The 12,372-nt window shown below is 34.8% G+C and overlaps 1 protein-coding gene across 13 annotated transcripts in view; it reads left to right on the top strand.

Annotated features, from left to right (window-relative positions):
* The first annotated feature begins 380 nt into the window (after window positions 1-380).
* The window catches only part of LOC115230610 (slit homolog 2 protein-like), a 44,747-nt gene continuing 32,755 nt past the window's right edge, over window positions 381-12,372 (top strand). For 2 of the 13 annotated variants that reach the window (XM_036499729.1, XM_036499727.1), the window contains exons 1-2: window positions 381-609; window positions 6,289-6,360. In XM_036499729.1, coding sequence (XP_036355622.1) covers window positions 419-609; window positions 6,289-6,360 — 263 coding nt within the window. In that variant the 5' untranslated portion in view covers window positions 381-418. Of the gene's footprint in view, window positions 610-4,485; window positions 4,545-6,288; window positions 6,361-7,200; window positions 7,273-10,511; window positions 10,584-12,230; window positions 12,303-12,372 lie in introns of all 13 variants that reach the window. The other 11 variants (XM_036499719.1, XM_036499720.1, XM_036499722.1 and 8 more) reach the window with 11 other exon arrangements.

The following is a 12,372-nucleotide window of genomic DNA, read 5'->3' as shown; positions in this document are numbered from 1 at the left end:
ACAGTTGCTTGTGGGGTCCCATCGGATTTAACGACCCAACCGGGTTTACAACCACTGCGTATTTAGGGTCTACGAAACTCATGGTTCACTAGTTTTGTAAATATATTAGACCCCACCCCCGAAGATGGTTACAGATGTGTGTAGGAGTGCGTTTGTGTTTGTGTGTGTGTGTTTGGTGTTTTCTTTGATATTATTACGCGTTAAAGCTATAATATTTTTATAAATTTCTTCACACTAATTTATCGAAATTTAATTTTTTAGCTTTAAATATCCAATCACGAAAACAAAAATATATTTGTCATGTGGAACAGGGGTGAATTTTAGTTGCTTCGGAGAATCTGCAATTTGAAGTTAATAACATTGAAATCTCTGACATTTCCTATTTTCTTCTTTTACAGATAAATCTACGCCTGGCAATATGTTTCACCACGTAGTATCATATAGACGGTCTCTTGTGTTGATACTGTGTACGATATTGTTTTTGGAGACTCAAGCTGATTCAGATATATGCAAGATATGTACTTGCAATTCACTTACAACGAGAATAAATTGTGCACGTCGCAATTTACTATCAATTCCACAACCAATTCCGACGAATGTTGAATATTTGTAAGTATTTGACACTTTCTACGTATTTTCCACATCCAATATTTTAAATTCTCATTGATTATGTTCTCAGCTAATCGCTTATGCTGTTTATCTCACAGCCTTAAGCACAATCTTATGTTAGAGTAAAACAAATCGATATGTTACCTGTTGTGAAGTCAAATAAACTGTTTCTTACCATATTGAATTTATAATATATAACATCTCATACACAGTGATTGGATCTGACTAGTATCTGACTTTGATGTCATTTGTCTGAACTTATCAAATCTTACGGTATATTCAATGAACGGACAGTATAAAAACTTTAGTGCTAAGAAAACGTGTATTCCACATAGTTATATTATATCATTAATTAGTTGAATTGTTGCTTATTATTACAGTAATATGATATAATATCAGTTGATCGTGTCACAGAATAATTGTTAATTATTGTTTGTGTTAATTTTATAATAGAATATGCAGCGAGCTATCAGAATCGTTGTGCACGCCAGACAAAATGTTGAGCGGTATTTCGTTCGTCTTTACGTTTCGATTTTAAATTCTGTCGAGGTTGACTTTGTTTTTCATTCTTTTGGAGTCAGTAAAATAAATAGCAATTAATCTCTGAGATCAATGTAAAGGACTTGTCCCTTTCCCAAAATTTCAGGTTTGTTCCTATGGAAGAAATTATTATTTTTATAATTAAAAATGAAACAGATGGATTAAACAGCAGATAATGACGAGATCCGCTTAAATTACCAAATTCTTAAAATACCTAAGTGAAGAAATCAAAATAGTGTTATTTTAACAAATTATGAGGAATTTATTTTTGATAGAATGTCATCAGAAAAATTTACCCTATCATGAACACAATAAACCTTATTACAAAATTATGGAAGGTTATTTGAAGTTTCGGCTGATTGATGTATCCCCGTTCACCTGAAATCTTACGCAATTTTTAAGTAAATTATTAAAATTTAACGTCTCAAGAAATGGAATAGAATAAAAAAGAGTAATTATTTGATACATAAATCATAACAAATACTCTGTTGCAACACATTGCTCTTCCAGGTGATTACTTCCAGTTAATTGGCTTGCATCATTGCATTAATCACCTTAAACTTTCAGTTTTAATCAAATATCCTAATACTAAAGTGGATCAATTCATTCGATCAGATCTATTTCTCAAAACATTTGGAACGTTTTGACAAAATGAGAAATCCTAATGTAAAATAAAGAGAAAAGTTTCAATAATAGAATTCCTAAATCTCGTATAACTCAAGATGTTGAATAGTAAAGTTGAAGTTCTGTTTAATAAGTTAGATATTTTCATCGTTCATAACTTGAGCGAGGTTTGGCACAAATCATTTGACCGTCTAGCAGAATACATCACGTTCTGACACTCGGCAATCTGACTTCAAGTCCCGCCAAGGTCAACCTTGGGTCATTCATTTCCGAGATCAATAAAGAACCATAACAGTTCAATGAACAAATGCAACTATGAGGACGTCGAATATGACACCTTGCAGTATATTGTCCAGTTGTTTGTGATCTGAGTTAAAATCCCACACTTTTTATTTTACCGATTTTGGAGAAAGGATCATACAAGTTTTTTAACTCCTGCAAGATCTCCAATACTTGTGAGACAGATATCATTAATATTCCGTTTGAGCTGTTGCAGGTCAACCTTTACAGGAATGATGAACAGGGATGCTATTTAGGGGATGAAGGATTTAGTATAGGTGGTTAATAATGGGAACAAACTGAGGTTTAATACAGCAAGAGTAAGGAGCAAAGGGCTAAACAAAGACTAAAAAACTAAGGCAATGTATGTTGTCTCATCCCTTTTTTAAATAACACCCTTAGCCAGTTAAATCACCATGTAAGGTTGTTCTCCCTTGTAGCACATGACTCAAAATTAAATAAGGGTTTCCCCACTCTACCATCACCAATTCTATTAATAAATCCCTTTCCATTTCTGTTATGCTTTCCTTCCTAGTCTATTATTTCAGTCTTGAAGTTTTGGGGGTTTATTTATTTTTATGAAGAACTTTTATGCATCAACTAAGCAAAGGAAAGGAGTTTACTTTTGCAAAGGTAAATTACTTTTGACAGCAAAGTGTAATAACAAATGGAATGCTCATTGGACAGAAACAAGATATTTATAAATAAAGCTGACTTCTGAGATGATAAAAATATCTTCCACTGAAAACTGATGTTGCAACGAAGGCTTTGTAAATCTAATTCAAATCACAAATATTTTGAACATCCATTCTTTTCTCATATTTTACATGCATATGTGTTTTTCATTCATACTTTACGTGGTGACTTAAATCCGTTTTATATCATATATAATAAAATATCCGTAAAGCGAACAGAACCTTCCTGAAGAAGAAAAGAAAGCCTTACAAACTGAAGAATGACAATTCAATCATCCTAAAAGAAACCGATTAGGGAAGGGTGAAAGCAGTCACGGACCAAGACTACTATAAAGATAAAATATTGGAAACAGACCAATCCTGCTACAAGGAAGAACCAAGACACCCGGAAAAAGTAATAATGAATACACCCAAAAGTCAGATAAATGAATACCAACGTTCGTTCACAGATAATGAGAAAGATTATTTATGCAGCTCTGTAATGAAAGAGAGTAATTTCTATGGATCACCCAAGATCTGCGAATGCTCCAAAATGCAAGGATCAGCATATAAAAATACTAAGACCTACTGACATCAAATTGAGACCAACAGTTGCTGGACCCTGAGCCCCAACACAACAACTGAGCCATCTTTTGGATATACTCCTCAAACCGTTGTGCCCATTAATGCCCAGCTATACCCGAGACGATATGGATTTCATCAAACACATTCCACCCACTGTCCCAGAACGTACTATACTTAAAAGATTTGACTAATCTTTGTACAAATACATCACACTTTGGGCCTGGAAGCAATCAAACACTGGGTAGAAAAACATAGCGGACGGATGGACGAACGCTTCAAAACACATTTCCAAAGACACACGCCGGGAACTAGAAGACAACACCTTTAGATTCGATAATAAACTATATCGACAGGTAAAAAGAACACCACTACCGGGACGAGGTTCGCACACATACTCGCACCCAGAGGTAGATATACATATGTGTGTATATTTCTGAGCATATATGTGTGTATGTGCGTATATGTGCGTGTATGTGTGTGGATGTGTGTGTTGGTACATAGAGAGGCGAAGCGGATACTCGAGGTTGTGCAAGTCAAGTAAGAAATAAACATGAAACTGCTGCCACATTAAGATATTCTTCTCCTCCTGCATCTTCTGCCTTCTTCCTCTTGTTCTTCTTCTTCTTCTTCGTCTTCTCTTCTTCTTCTCTCTCTTCTTCTCCGTCTTCTTCTTCTTCTTCTTCTTCCTTCTTCTTCTTCTTCTTCTTCTCTCCTCCTCCTCTTTTCTTCTTCTTCTATTCTTCTTCTTCTTCTTCTTCTTCTCCTCTTGGTCTTCTTATTCTTCTTATTATTATTCTTCGTCTCTCTTCTTCTTCTTCTTTTTCTTCTTCGTATTCTTCTTTTTTCTTCTTTTCTTGTAATCTTCATCTTTACGCCTTTTTATTTTTTTTCTTCTTCTGTTTCTTTTCTCTTCTCTTCTTCTTCTTCTCTTCTTCTTCTCCTTCTTCTTCTTCTTCTTCTTCTCCTTCTTCTTCTTCTACTTCTTCTTCTCTCTTCAATCCTTTTTCGGTTTTCATCTTGAACACCTCATTTTCCATGTCTCTTCTTCTTCTTCTTCTTCTTCGTTATCTTCTTTCTCTTTTTCTTTCTTCCTTCATTCTTAAGTCACAGTGTTTGATGTCGTATCACAAATATTTTCCATATAATCTATTTTACTCTTTCTTTACTGCTATAGATATCTTTCCGAGAACAACATTTCAACCATCAAAGAAGGTGTATTCACGGGGCTTTCCAATTTAAAAAAAAGTGTAAGTTCGTTTAATTTCTTGATACTATTATCCAAAAGTATTAATTGATGCTGATATATAAGCCCACAAATGTATAAAATTTCAGACTGAACCAAACAAAATCAATTCAAATTTGTAGAATGAACAAGATTTAGGAAGATACAAAGAGAATAGGAGAGAGCGAGACAATGTGAAAGAAAGAGAGAGAATTTGGGGGAGAAAGTGAAATAATAGGAAAAATATAATGTTCCTTTATTGTAGTTGCTTTGTTTCAATTCGCATCTCAATAACTCAGTTTTGTTACCCAAATTTCAATGATTTTGATATGAATTTGTATTAGAAATGGTAACGTTTGTGAGTTTACATGTTTGCATCAAATATTTTTACCTGAAGTATATGTGTATGTTCATATATAAGTGTAGTTCTGTGTGAAATGTGACTATATTATTCCTTTATTTATATTTTGCATCCTCCTCCATTTCTTATTTCAATATTCTCCTTCGTGTTTCGATATTATCATTCAACTTCGAATTTTATCATTCACTTCATGTTATTTATGTAATAGAGCAACTGAATTGGAAGCGGGAAATATATATTCGAATAATATAGTCACATACATTCTATCTGTAAACCTGAAATACTTACTGTACATGTAAGCTGGAATATTTGGCCTGATACAATTAAACTGCTGATATATTTCTTGTAAGCGTGTGTTTTCTAATATTTTTGTGACAATGAAGCGATATGAAATAAATAATCTCTCTCACCATATTTCCACAAGTGTGATTGGGAATATGTGTGATGTGAGTGTTCATACCGCATTCCGTCGTTGATACTATGAATATCAGAATGCGTATGAGTGCATTTGAATATGTTGATTTCTGATTCCGTATATTCCCTGATTTTTCAGCCATGTCTTCTCGCCCAAAATTTATCGATCTATCCTTGAATTATTTCCTGATATTTTAAGAACAATTTCAGTTTCGTCTTCAACACCATGATATTCAAAGTGTCATCTTCTTTTCTTCTTCTTTTCTTCTTCTTCTTCTTCTTCTTCTTCTTCTTCTTCTTCTTCTTCTTCTTCTTCTTCTCCTACTTCTCTTCCTCCTCCTTCTCCTTTGTCCTCTTCTTCTCCTTCCGCTTCCTCCTACTCCTCCGCCTCCACCTATTTTCCTCTTCTTCCTTCTTCTCCTTCTTTTTCTTTTTCTCTCTTCTTTTTTCATGCTTCTTCTTCTTCTTCATTTTCTTCCGCTCTTCTTCTCCTTTTACTTCTTCTTTCTCTTCTCTCCTTCTTCTTCTTCTCCTCTCTTCTTCCTCTTCTCTTCTTCTCCTCCTCCCCTTTCTTCTCCCTTCTACTTCATCTTATTCTTCCTCCACTTTTTAATCTTCTATATCTTCTTATACTCTATCCTCTGCACCTCCTCCTATTTTCCTCCCTTCCTCCCCCTCCTGCATCTCCTTTCCTTCCCTGTCCTCATCCTTCTTCACCTCCCCTCCTCCTCCAACTCCTCCTTCTTCTACTTCTTCTCCCCCCTTCTCTTCCTCCTTGACTTCTTCTTTTCCCTCCCCTCCTCTCTTTCTTCTTCTTCTTCTTCTTCTTCTTCTTCTTCTTCTTCTTCTCCTTAATCTCTTTCGTTCCTCTTCTTCTGTATATTTTCCTATAATTTTGTCTCCTTCCATAAAGAACAATATTGAATATGTTATCGCAATTCACACTATGTTAATCTAACCAATATTGTTTCCTGCTTCAGAGATCTTGGCTACAATAAAATTTCAAGGATTGAAAAAGAGATGTTTCAAGGCCTTCACAGCTTAGAGAAATTGTAAGTTCTTTCAATGTTGTCGTTTATACATGAGGAATATACTATGTCTTTAAATTTAATATCCCCTTATTTCCATGTTTTCTCACTCTCTATTACTGTAAATCATATTCAGTTCTCATATTCGTCTTATATTTATTTGATTGAGTCTGAAATGTCAATGACTGTCAGTTGATAATTGTCTGCATAAAAATGTTATTCCTGAAAATATATATGTGTATGTTCATATGTATGTCTGTATCTGCACTATTAATATAAGTTTTAGCTACTATTTTCTTACACATTGTTCTGTTGATTCTGAGGTTCCGTGTGGTTATTTATCCACACTTCCACCGAGATAATATTTTTGTTGTTGTTGTTGTTGTTTTTGTTCTTCTTCTTGTAATTCTCCTATTCCCCCTCCTCGTCCACCTCCTTCTCCTAATTTTCTTCTTCTTATTGCAATTCTCCTCCTCAACCTCCCCTCTTCGTCCTACTCATCCTCCTTTTTCTTCAATTTCTTCTTTCTCTTCTTCTTTTTCTTCTTTTTATACTTCCTCTTCTTCTTTCCTTCTTCATCTCCTTCATGTTCCGTCTTCTTTGTCGTCTTCTTCTATTTCCTCTTCTTCTTCTTCTTCTTCCTTTTCTTTGTCTTCGTCTTCTTTTACTTCCTCTTCTTCTTCTTCTTCTTCTTCTTCTTGTTCTTCTCCTTCTTCTTCTTCTTCTTCCCCTTCTTCTTCTTCTTCTTCTTCTTCTTCGTTATCTTTCTTCTTTTTCTTCCTTTCATTCAGATGTCACTGTGTTTGATGTCGTATCACATATATTTTCCATATAATCTAATTTACTCTTTCTTTACTGCTATAGAGAACTGTGGAACAACAACATTGCAACCATCAAAGAAGGAGCATTCACGGGGCTTTCACATTTAAAAGAATTGTAAGTTCGTTCAGTTTCTTGATATTATTTTCCGAACGTAATAATTGATGCTGATATATAAGCTCACAAATGTATAATATTTCAGACTACACCGAACAAAATCAATTCAAATTTGTAAAATGAATACGATTTAGGAAGATACAAAGAGAATAGGAGAGAGCGAGACAATGTGAAAAAAGAGAGAGAATTTAAGAGAGAAAGTGAAATAATAGGAAAAATATAATGTTCCTTTATTGTAGTTGCTTTGTTTCAATTCGCATCTCAATAACTCATTTTTGTTCCCAAATTTCAATGATTTTGATATGAATTTGTATTAGAAATGGTAACGTTTGTGAGTTTACATGTTTGCATCAAATATTTTTACCTGAAGTATATGTGTATGTTCATATATAAGTGTAGTTCTGTGTGAAATGTGACTATATTATTCCTTTATTTTATATTTTACATCCTCCTCCATTTCTTATTTCAATATTCTCCTTCGTGTTTCGATATTATCATTCAACTTCGAATTTTGTCATTCACTTCACGTTATTTATGTAACTGAAGTGGAAGCGGAAAATATATATTCGAATAATATAGTCACATACATTCTATCTGTAAACCTGAAATACTTACTGTACTTGTAAGCTGGAATATTTGGCCTGATAAATTAAACTGCTGATATATTTCTTGTAAGCGTGTGTTTTCTAATATTCTTGTGACAATGAAGCGATATGAAATAAATAATCTCTCTCACCATGTTTCCACAAAGGTGAGTGGGAATATGTGTGATGTAAGTGTGCATACCGCATTCCGTCGTTGATACTATGAATATAAGATTGCGTATGAGTGCATTTGAATATGTTGATTTCTGATTCCGTATATTCCCTGATTTTTCAGCCATGTCTTCTCGCCCAAAATTTATCGCTCTATCCTTGAATTATTTCCTGATATTATGAGAACATTTTCAGTTTCATCATGAACACCATCATTTTTAAATTGTCATCTTCTTCTTCTTCTTCTTCTTCTTCTTCTTCTTCTTCTTTTTCTTCTTCTTCTTCTTCTCCCTCTTTATCTTTTCTTCTTCTTCTTCTTCTTCTTCTTCTTCTTTTTGTTGTTGTTCTTCTTCTTCTCCCTCTTTATCTTTTTCTTTTTCCACTTCTTCTTCTTCTTCTTCCTCTTTTTCTTCTTTTTGTTGTTGTTGTTGTTCTTCTTCTTCTTCTTCTTCTCCCGCTTTATATTTTTCTTCTTCCTCTTCTTCTTCTTCTTCTTCTTCTTCTTTTTGTTCTTTTTCTTATTCTATTCTCCTTCTCCGCCTTCTTCTTCATCTTTTTGTCATTTCGTATTCTGCCTTCTTCTTCTTCTTTTCCTTCTTCTTCTTCTTATTTTCCTTCTTCTTCTTCTTCTTTTTCTTCTTCTTCCTTCTCTTCCTCCTCCTCCTGCTTCTTCTTCTCTCGCTTCTCCTTTTTTCTTCTTCTTCTTCTTCTTCTTCTTCTTCTTTTTCTTCTTCTTCCTTCTGTTCCTCTCCTCCTGCTGCACCTTCTTCTCCTCCTTCTTCTTCTTCTTTTTCTTCTTCTTCTTCTCTCGCTTCTCCTTTTTTCTTCTTCTTCCACTTCTTCCTCTTCTACTTTCAACTTCTTCATCTACTCCTCCTCCTCCTCCTCCTCCTTGTTCTTCTTCTTCTTCTTTTTCTTCTACCCCTACTTTTTCCCTTTCATCTTCTTCCTCCTCCTTTTTCCCCTTCCTTCTTCTACTTCTTTTTTTCCTCTTCTTTTTTTCTACCCAATCCTCTCCGCGCCTCCTCCTTTTTCTTCTTGTTATTCTCCTCCTCCCCTCCTCTCCTGCTTCATTTTCTTCTTCTTCTGCTTCTTCTTCTAATTCTTCTTCTTCTGTTCCTTCCTTCTTCTTTTTCATTTCTTCTTCTCATTCTTCTACTTCTTTTTTCTTCTTCTTCTATGTCTTCTTCTACCACTACTTTCTACTTCTTCATCTACTTCTCCTCCTACTCCTCTTTCTTCTTCTTATATTCTTCTTTTTGTTATTCTCAACCTCCTCCTCCTTCATCTTCTTCTTCTTTTTCATGTTCTCCTACTTATTCTCCTCCTTCACACTCCTCCTCCTCCTTTTTCCTCCCCTTCCTTCTTCTTCTTCTTTGTCTTTTTCTTTTTTTCTTCCTCTTCTTCTTTCTACTTCTTCTTCTACTCCTCCTCCTCCTCCTTCTTCTTCTTCACTTCTGTTTTTGTTATTCTCTATCTCCTTCTCCTCCACCTCCTTCATCTTCTTCTTTTTCTTGCTTCTACTACTTCTACATCTTCTTCTTCCTGTTCTTTCCTTCCTTCTTCTTCTTGCAATATTTCTTCTTCCCCTCCCCCTCCTCATCCTCCTTCTATTTCGACTTGTTGTTGTTCTTCTTCTCCTTCTTCTTCTTCTTATTTCTACTTCTTCATCTACTTCTCCTCCTCCTCCTCCTCGTCTTTCTTATATTTATCTTCTTCTTCTTGTTATTCTTTTCCTCCCATCCCCTTCTTCTTCTTTTACTTTTTCTTCTACTTCTTCCCTTTTATCATCCTCCTCCTCCTTTTTCCAGGTATTCCTTCTTTCGCTTCTTTTTCTTCTACTACCTCTTCTCCTTTCTTCTTCTACTAATTCTTCTTCTTCTACTTTTCTTCCTCTTCGCCTCCTCCTCCTCCTTCTTCTTCCTTTTCTTCTTCGTTATCTTTCTTCTTTTTCTTGCTTCTACTACTTCTACATCTTCTTCTTCCTGTTCTTTCCTTCCTTCTTCTTGCAATATTTCTTCTTCCCCTCCCCCTCCTCATCCTCCTTCTATTTCGACTTGTTGTTGTTCTTCTTCTCCTTCTTCTTCTTCTTATTTCTACTTCTTCACCTACTTCTCCTCCTCCTCCTCCTCGTCTTTCTTATATTTATCTTCTTCTTCTTGTTATTCTTTTCCTCCCATCCCCTTCTTCTTCTTCTTTTACTTTTTCTTCTACTTCTTCTTCCCTTTTATCATCCTCCTCCTCCTTTTTCCAGGTATTCCTTCTTTCGCTTCTTTTTCTTCTACTACCTCTTCTCCTTTCTTCTTCTACTAATTCTTCTTCTTCTACTTTTCTTCCTCTTCGCCTCCTCCTCCTCCTTCTTCTTCCTTTTCTTCTTCGTTATCTTTCTTCTTTTTCTTCCTTTCATTCAGATGTCACAGTGTTTGATGTCGTATCACAAATATTTTCCATATAATCTATTTTACTCTTTCTTTACTGCTATAGATATCTTTTCGGGAACAACATTTCAACCATCAAAGAAGGTGTATTCACGGGGCTTTCCAATTTAAAAACAGTGTAAGTTCGTTTAATTTCTTGATACTATTATCCGAAAGTATTAATTGATGCTGATATATAAGCTCACAAATGTATAAAATTTCAGACTGAACTAAACAAAATCAATTCAAATTTGTAGAATGAACAAGATTTAAGAAGATACAAAGAGAATAGGAGAAAGCGAGACAATGTGAAAGAAAGAGAGAGAATTTGGGGGAGAAAGTGAAATAATAGGAAAAATATAATGTTCCTTTATTGTAGTTGCTTTGTTTCAATTCGCATCTCAATAACTCATTTTTCCCCCAAATTCCAATGATTTTGATATGAATTTGTATTAGAAATGGTAACGTTTGTGAGTTTACATGTTTGCATCAAATACATTTAGCTGAAGTATATGTGTATGTTCATATATAAGTGTAGTTCTGTGTGAAATGTGACTATATTATTCCTTTATTTTATATTTTACATCCTCCTCCATTTCTTATTTCAATATTCTCCTTCGTGTTTCGATATTATCATTCAACTTCGAATTTTGTCATTCACTTCACGTTATTTATGTAACTGAAGTGGAAGCGGAAAATATATATTCGAATAATATAGTCACATACATTCTATCTGTAAACCTGAAATACTTTCTGTACTTGTAAGCTGGAATATTTGGCCTGATACAATTAAACTGCTGATATATTTCTTGTAAGCGTGTGTTTTCTAATATTCTTGTGACAATGAAGCGATATGAAATAAATAATCTCTCTCACCATATTTCCACAAGTGTGAGTGGGATTATGTGTGATGTGAGTGTGCATACCGCATTCCGTTGTTGATACTATGAAAATAAAAATGCGTATGAGTGCATTTGAATATGTTGATTTCTGATTTCGTATATTCCCTGAGTTTTCAGCCATGTCTTCTCGCCCAAAATTTCTCGATCTATCCTTGAATTATTTCCTGATATCTTGAGAACATTTCCAGATTCATCTTGAATACCATGATATTCAAAGTGTCATCTTCTTCTTCTTCATCTTATTCTTCTTCTTCTACTACTCTTCCTCCTCCTCCTTCTCCTCCTTCTTTTTCTTCTACTTCCCCTTCCTCCTCCTCCTCCTCCTCCTCCTTCTCATCTGTCTTCTTCTTCTTCCCCTTCCTCTTCCACCTCCGCCTCCACCTATTTTTCTCTTCTTCCTTCTTCTCCTTTTTTCCTGCTTCTACTTCTTCTTCATTTTCCGCTTCTTCTTCTCGTTTTACTTCTTCTTTTTCTTCTTCTTCTTTTTCTTCTTTTCACCCTCCTCTTCCTTCTACTTGTTCTTTTTCTTCCTCCACTTTTTAATCTTCTATATCTTCTTATACTCTACCCTCTGCACCTCCTCCTATTTTCCTCCCCCTCCTGCATCTCCTTATCCTTCCCTGTCCTCATCCTTATTCACCTCCCCTCCTCCTCCTCCAACTCCTCCTTCTTCTACTTCTTCTCCCCCCTTCTCTTCCTCCTTGACTTCTTCTTTCCCCTTCCCCTACTCTCCTTCTTCTTCTTCTTCTCCTCAATCTCTTTCCTGTTCCCCTTCCTCTCGTATTATTTTCCTATAATTTTGTCCCTTTTCATAAAGAACAATATTGAATATGTTATCGCAATTCACACTATGTTAATCTAACCAATATTGTTTCCTGTTTCAGATCTCTTTCCTACAATTATATTTCAAGGATTGAAAAAGAAATGTTTCAAGGCCTTCACAACTTAGAGAGATTGTAAGTTCTTTCAATGTTGTCGTTTATACATGAGGAATATACTATGTCTTTAAATTTAATATCCCCTTAT

Source organism: Octopus sinensis, unplaced genomic scaffold, assembly GCF_006345805.1.
Source record: "Octopus sinensis unplaced genomic scaffold, ASM634580v1 Contig15886, whole genome shotgun sequence".
NCBI lineage: Eukaryota > Metazoa > Mollusca > Cephalopoda > Octopoda > Octopodidae > Octopus > Octopus sinensis.
Note: the sequence above shows the minus strand (reverse complement) of the source record. Positions and strands in the feature narration are given on the sequence as shown.